The 7,589-nt window shown below is 37.2% G+C and overlaps 1 protein-coding gene across 1 annotated transcript; it reads right to left on the minus strand.

Annotated features, from left to right (window-relative positions):
* Window positions 1-339: 339 nt before the first annotated feature.
* LOC101538667 (olfactory receptor 52Z1P-like) lies at window positions 340-3,612 on the minus strand. Its single transcript, XM_004618334.2, has 2 exons — window positions 3,591-3,612; window positions 340-1,298 (listed from the first exon to the last, which is right to left on the minus strand). Exons 1-2 carry the CDS (start codon window positions 3,610-3,612, stop codon window positions 340-342), a joined length of 981 nt encoding a protein of 326 aa, XP_004618391.2.
* Window positions 3,613-7,589: the final 3,977 nt, after the last annotated feature.

Consider the following 7,589-nt stretch of genomic DNA (forward strand, 5'->3'; position numbering starts at 1 on the left):
GGCTCTGCAGAGGCATGGGCACCCGGGCCGAAAACCCGGCCAGCCGGAGCCGAGCACCGCTAATACAGTAATTTAAAATAATGAAACATTATTTGCTTAAAATAATGTGATTTACATTTGCTTGGTTTCTCATGGTATTTAAAAGAAGCCATTATTATTTTCTTATAAATGGTACATTTACCATTTAATTATTTTCAATACACTCCAAGAAGTAAATTTAACAACTTGGCCATTTATATAATATTGAGGGTTGATCAGCCCAGACTGATGGAGATGACATGCAAGGATATTCCTCCACCCTTGACTCCCTTGTGCCTTGCTGCTTCATGGATCTTTGGATTATTTTGGTTTGTTGCAGAACCCTAAAACTCTCATCCTTATCTCTTTTGTCTTTACGCCATAAACAATGGGATTCATGGTAGGTGGTATTAGTAAGTAGAGGTTTGCCAGGAGAATAAGGGTATGCCTGGGTACACGAGTCCCAAAGCGATGGGTAAAAAAAGAAAAGAAGGCCAGTGTATAGAATATTAAGATTACACATATATGAGCTCCACAGGTTCCAAAGGCCTTTGCGCGAGCTTCTTTAGAAGGCAGTCGGAAGACCGTTCTCAGGATTAACCAGTAGGATATTGAGATGAACACAAAATCCAGCCCTGTGGTGAGGAAAGCGGCAGTGAGTCCATAAATGCTATTGGCAGTAAAGCTATTGCAGGCCAACTTGGCAATGCCCATGTTCTCACAGTAGGTATGGTGAATAACGTTGCTCCTGCAGAAGTGCAAACGGAGAATAAGGAGGACTCCTGGGACGACCACAACTACGCTCCGAGCCATCAGAGCGAGTCCCACTTTGCCAATGAGAGAGCTCGTAAGTAGAGTTGCATAATGAAGTGGTGCACAGATAGCCACGTAGCGATCAAAAGCCATGGCCAGCAGAACCGCAGATTCAGAGAGGAATAGAGCATGGACAAAGAACATCTGTGTAAGACAGGCAGCAAAAGTTGATGGGGAGGGACCGAGCCAGAAGATAACCAGCATTTTGGGCACTGTGACAGTGCAAAGGAAGACATCATTGAGTGCCAGCATGGCAAGAAAGAGATACATGGGTTCATGGAGGTTCCTGTCCCAGGCCACCACTGCCATAACTAGACCATTTCCTATCACAGCCAAAAGGTACATAAAACTGAAAGGGATTGAGATCCAGATTTGGAAATCTTCTAATCCTGGGACTCCAGTCAGTAGGAAATCAGTAAAATGAGTAGCTGTATAATTGGATGCTCTTATAGAAAGATGGCCAAAATCTGTCACATAAAAAAACAGAAAATCAGTAGTAAAGATAAAATATTAAATGAGTATTTATCCCTCACCATAGTGAAGTCCTAAGCATTAGTTCTGGCATGATGAATTAGAAGGAGAAAAAATAAACTGAGAAAGGTTACTAAAATATTAAATGATTGTAGGTAAATCAGTTAAGATTCTTAATTACACACTTGGGAAGTTCTTCCTAAAAAGCAGCAGTCCTTCTTGGTGATTACTAATCAGCCTTTCAACTGGGCTGTTGGCTTATTCTAAGGGCCAGTATTCCAGGTGATGCTCAGGATATCATGTGGTATCTCGATCTAGTAAGTCTACTAGGGTTAGGCAAATTCAAGACTTGTACCTTAACCCCTATGACATCTTTCACGTAGTATGGATGATATCTTTCTAAGCTTAACCGAAATTTTTATATTCATGACTAGGAGAATAATATCTGATTGTCTAAAAAAACCAAACTAAAAAACAAAATAGCAAAAACAAACAAAACCTGACATTTTTATTTATTTGTTTGTTTTGGGAGCAACACGCAGAAATGCTCAGGGCTTACTCCTGGCTTTGGTCTCAAGGATCACTTCTAGTGGCATCTTGCTAGCAGAATCATATGGTGTGCTGGGGATCAGACCAGGGTGAGCCATGAGCAAGGCAAGAGCATTGGTCTTTGTACCATTGCTCTGGCCCTTGTCATTCTTATAAAAATTAAGATATAAAAATACCTTTTCCCCCTAAACAATTACCTTAAACATAGTCATTCATTTTCTAGAGCTAGAAAACAGTTTTTTAATTGATCTAGTTAGTAACCACATTCTGTGATTTTGCCAAATAAAATGTGTGTTTTTATCAGCAAAATTATATTTTCGATTTCTTCCTTAAGAAATTTCAAAGTTTTGGGGCCGGAGCGATAGCACAGCAGGTAGGGCGTTTGCCTTGCACCCGGCCAACCCGGGTTCGATCCCCGGCATCCCATATGGTCCCCTGAGCACCGCCAGGAGTAAGTCCTGAGTGCAAAGCCAGGAGTAACCCCTGAGCATCGCTGGGTGTGACCCAAAAAGCAAAAAAAAAATTCAAAGTTTTAAATAATGTCACTTCTTCTAATAAGAGTCACTAATACCTAATTTTAATAGGGTTCATGGCATCAAATAGATGTAAAGCTATCCTGCATGTCTAAGTGTCTATCATTATTTTGAGTTAGCTAAAATTCTTTTTATATTTTCCCAATACTTACGTTTAACAAAAAATAGAGTACACACCAAATTATTGATACTATTTTTCTTCCCTTCACTGTCTATGGTCTTTCTTCTTTCTGTCTCTGTCTCTGTGTCTCTCTCTTTCTCTGTCTCTCTCTCTCTCTCTGCTTCTGTCTCCACCCCCCAACACACACACACACACACACACACACACACACACACAAACACAGATACAGGCACACTCACAAATAAGGAAAGAAAAAAATTCTCATTATACACCAAATACAGAACACATAAATTTCTTTTTGATGAAAACAAAGAGAATAATACTCTTGGTGATTATTTGGTTAAAACTATAATGGTGAATTCACTTTTTTTGCTACCAAAGAATGAAGTTTTATTTCATGTTTTTCTATTTTTTTTCCAGCAGTGCCTGGTTTTGCTTATAACAATCACACCAAACATTAGCATAGTTCAACTGAAGATAGCACATATCATCTCAGCAAAAGTAGAATATAACAGAAGTGGTAAAATAATAATTAAAACTATAAACACAATGCAGTAAATGTTTTTCTAAAAACCATTCTAAGCATCTTATGTAGACAATCTAATTAAAAGGCCATAGCTACTCTATAAACAGTTCTTATAGTATTCCAATTTTACACAGAAAATAATTCAAACAAAGAAGGACTTTCTCTGGGTCACATCACTAATATATATATGTAAACATATATATACGTATATAAATTGCTTTCAAATCTAGGGATCCTAATGGCACATATCAAAGTTTTAATTTGATTTATTACAATTTATTATAATTTACCTCGGAGATGCATTATTTTTCTAGAACACTGAGAATATAAAATAACAGATCTTGAATATCTTCTTAGTACTTCATGTAGCATTACACTAGGTTTTAAGACTCAGAAATTTTTTGCATGTGTGAATATATTTATAGATGTATCTCTAGTGTACATTGATATTTTTAAAAACAACCCAGGGACCATCACCTAGGCAGAGAATTCTTTTGGGTGTTTGAAATAATGAGTGGCTTTCTTTACACCTGAGACCCATAGTAAGTAATTGAATTACCTGAATAAAACTTATTATCCATGCTTATTAAATTATATTTTACAATTCTTAAATATTCCTCATAATTTTTCATCCCAAACCAATTTTTTTAAAAAATCTAATCAAAATAAATTTTGATGCAAGAAATTAAAAAATATATGAATCTTTAATAGTATTCCATGGGAGTCCAAATAACAACAATTGAAAAAAGACATAAAGTAAGTGTCTGTAGATTTTAAGTTGTAAGTATCTTTACGTTATTTGATCCTCATAACACTAGTAGAATACATGCTTTTTTCATCGGCTTCTATTTAGTTAACTACAAGGTGCCATAACAAATACCATAGATAGGGACTCAAATAGCAGAAATGAATATTTTCACACTTCTAGATACTGGGAAGTTCGAGATCACATGGTTTTCTGATTTGGTTTTTGGTGAGGGAGATCTTACCTTATCGCTGAGTCTATACTTGATGAGTTAATTCCATCAGTCATACTTTGTGACTTCATTTAATCTTGATTATTTCCTCAAGGGTACTATCTCCAAATAAAATCACTGAAAGTCAAACCAAACTTCTGAAAAATATCTCTTTTTATTATTTTTCTTCTTGCTGACTCAGTATATAGAGTATGTGGGTTTTAGAGAATATAATACCAGAACTATTGTATTTCTTGAACGCAGTTTCTGAAAAACAAATGTCATTTGTGACAAAGCCAATCTTGAGTCTATTTTAATGAAGGTCATTACATTATCAATTGTTGTTTGCTAAGTTATATTAAGGTTTTATTTCATGGAAAAAATACAACATTTAAGAAACTCAACCTTTCAAATGGATTTTTTTAAGTGCATAGAGGACCAGAGAAATAGTCAGGACTTATCCCTAATCACAGAGCCAATTATAAGACTTGAGCACACACAATAAGAGTGGCCCCAAAACAAAAACAATACACTCACACACACATAAACACATAAACACATAAAGAACAAAACATAGATAATGTACTAAGTATCAAATTATTTCAGTTTTATTTTATACCATATTCAGGTATCATCACTGTTCTGTTTTATGTTTTGAGAATTTTACATGATAAAAATAAAGATAATTTGTGCCTTCTTGCTGTTGTTTATGCTTTCTTTTTTAGTGACCATATATTTCTTTACTGAAGAGTTACAGATTTATAGAAAAATTAAGCAGAAAACAGTTCACTTTTATCCCCTTAATCTCACCAATCCAGTTTCTAAAATTTTTAGTTTCTTGAAGTAATATGATTGGTTTCCTTATATAAACTTTTTTTTTCGTTTTGGGTCACACCCGGCGATGTTCAGGGGTTACTCCTGGCTTTGCACTCATGAATTACTTCTGGCAGTGCTCAGGGGACCATATGGGATGCTGGGAATTGTACCAAGGTCGGCCACGTGCAAGGGAAACTCCCTACCCGCTTGCTATCGCTCCAGCCCTTTCTTTTATAAACTTGTATTTAAATTTTTTTATTAAATTTAAATCCATAGTTTACAAGGAACTTTGTATTGTAAATTCTATGTCACATGTATAAGGTCACAAAGCTATCAGGGCAGTATCACATACAGCAATTTCAGTGCTTTACAAATCCCCTGGGCTGGAGCAATAGCACAGCAGTTAGGCGTTCGTCTTTCACATGGCCAACCCGAGTTTGATTCCTCCGCCCCTCTCAGAGAGTCCTGCAAGCTACAGAGAGTATCGAGCCCGCGCGGCAGAGCCTGGCAAGCTACCCATGTGTATTGGATATGCCCAAAACAGTAACAATAAGTATCTCAATGAGAGACGTTACTGGTGCCCCCTCAAACAAATTGATGAGCAACGGGATGATAGTGACAGTGACAAATCCCCTATTTTCTCCTTTTATCCCCCTCTCCCAAGTCTTCTGATGACCACTAAATTTTTACACAGTTTTATTTTCCCCCATCTTTAGAATTGGAATAAAACTGTATATAGTCACACTGGATTCTATCACTTATTAATTAGAATTAAGAGCTGTTATCACCTTTAAAAATGTTGTTTGTTAAACTTTCGGGCCTCATCTGGAGGTTCTTAAGACTTATTCCTGGCTCTGTACTGAAGGATCACTCTTGGCAGGCTCAGGAAACCATTTTGGGTGCTGGAGAAGGTAAGTCCCTCCCCATGTACTGTTTCTCCAGCACATCCTTGCCCATTTGAGGATTTCTTTTTAATGTTAAGTATAATTAACTATATAATTATAGTAACAGTACAATTTACTATAGCTAATCCAATTACCTATTGAAGGATACTGTGTTTGCTTTCAATTCTTGACAATTGTAAGTAGAATTGATACATATATCCACATGTAAAATGTTGTGCAGTGTAAGTGAATCTGAAGCATGAATCTGAATTGAGAGTCTGAATTACATTTTATATTTGTGTAGCTAATTAAAATAATATATTTTTGATAAAATTAAATCACTGAATTGACCTAAAAAACAAAGTCAGAATATGTATCCTTTGGTATTTTTTTCTATTTAGATGGTTTTGTTAATTTTATTGAGTGAAGATAGACAGTCGGCAATTACACCACCTCTGCTTCACTGATGACATAATTCTCATAACGCCAAACATTAGCCAAGTGGCACAAATGCCGGCTGACTTCAACCGTGAGTGTGGAAAGGTCGAATTGCAGCTGAATCTCAACAAGATGATGCTCATAAAAAAAATGAACTAGTCCCTGGAGCTCCATTTGCTCTCAATGGAATGAACATCTCCGAACTTAGCAGCTATGTGTACCTGGCTCGAGAAATCAACATGAGGAATGACTTGGCACCAGAACTACAAAGGAGGAAGAGAGCAGCGTGGAATGCCTTTAAGAGCGTCAAGAAATGGTTAAGAGGATGAAGAACCTCAGACTCTGGGCACATCTTTTCAATTCCACCGTTCTTCCTGCACTAAAATATACCTCAGAGACCTGGGCCCTATGCAAACAGAATGAGAACGCAATTCGGGTATCCCAAAGAGAAATCGAAAGAGCTATGCTAGGAGTATCACATCTCACTCAAGTGAGAGAAGGAATTGAATTCTGACCTTCATCAATGGTCAAGATTCAGGGACGATGTCTCGTTTGCCAAGGCATCAAAAATCAAATGGGCTGGTCATGTAATGCAATTCGGAGACGACCACTGGACTAGAACTGTTACTGACTGGGTTCCATGGGACGTCAGAAGACGGCATGGCTGCCCACTAACTAGATAGTCAGATTTCTTCGTCAAATCCCTGAATGAACGATTTGAGGCTCTTTCTGTTCCTGGAGCAAGCAGATATCATTGGGCTGCACTAGCATGCAACAGGGACAAATGGCGATGTTACTGGCGCCCACTCGAGCAAATCGAAGATCAAGGGGATGACAAGTGATACAAGTGATTAATTTTATTGCTATTCATTATTGTAGAGCTAACATGGTTTAACTTAATAATAATGCTAATGAATTGGATTTTTGTCATACAAGGTTATTTGACCCATAATATGTCTCCACCAAGAATGCCGGCTGGTCCAGCCTTTCTTGAAAACAATACGAACAGTCCTTCAAAAACTAGAAATTGGGCTTCCATATGGCCCCAGAATACCACTTCTGGGAATATATCCCGAGGATGCAAAAAAAGCACAGTAGAAATGACATCTGTAACTATATGTTCATTAGAGCACTATAGGTCACAATAGCCAAAATTTGGAAACATATTTATATAAGCTTGGCAAGCTCCCCGTGGCATATTCAACATGCCAAAAACAGTAACAACAAGTCTCACAATAGAGACTTTACTGGTGCCCACTCGAGCAAATCGATAAGCAATGGGATGACAGTGATACAGTGATATATTTTGAGATCAGATCAGTTGCCTGATCAACTGGAGTTAAATGCATCTCTGCAGTTTGTTGCTCTCTTTCAAGATTAATTTGTGAGTCTCTGAATTATGGCCATTAATGAACTTGTATGTTGCCAGTTTGTTGGGATGACTCTGAAAGAACAGAGAAATGG

This window comes from Sorex araneus, chromosome 6, assembly GCF_027595985.1.
Source record: "Sorex araneus isolate mSorAra2 chromosome 6, mSorAra2.pri, whole genome shotgun sequence".
Lineage (NCBI taxonomy): Eukaryota > Metazoa > Chordata > Mammalia > Eulipotyphla > Soricidae > Sorex > Sorex araneus.

Bases quoted from the DNA above. Each gene is read 5' to 3' on its own strand.
- LOC101538667 (XM_004618334.2), bottom strand. From the start codon at position 3,612: ATGGATAATAAGTTTTATTCAG. The intron at 1,299-3,590 runs GTAATTCAATTA...TTTATGTGACAG, and splicing joins GGATAATAAGTTTTATTCAG to ATTTTGGCCATCTTTCTATA.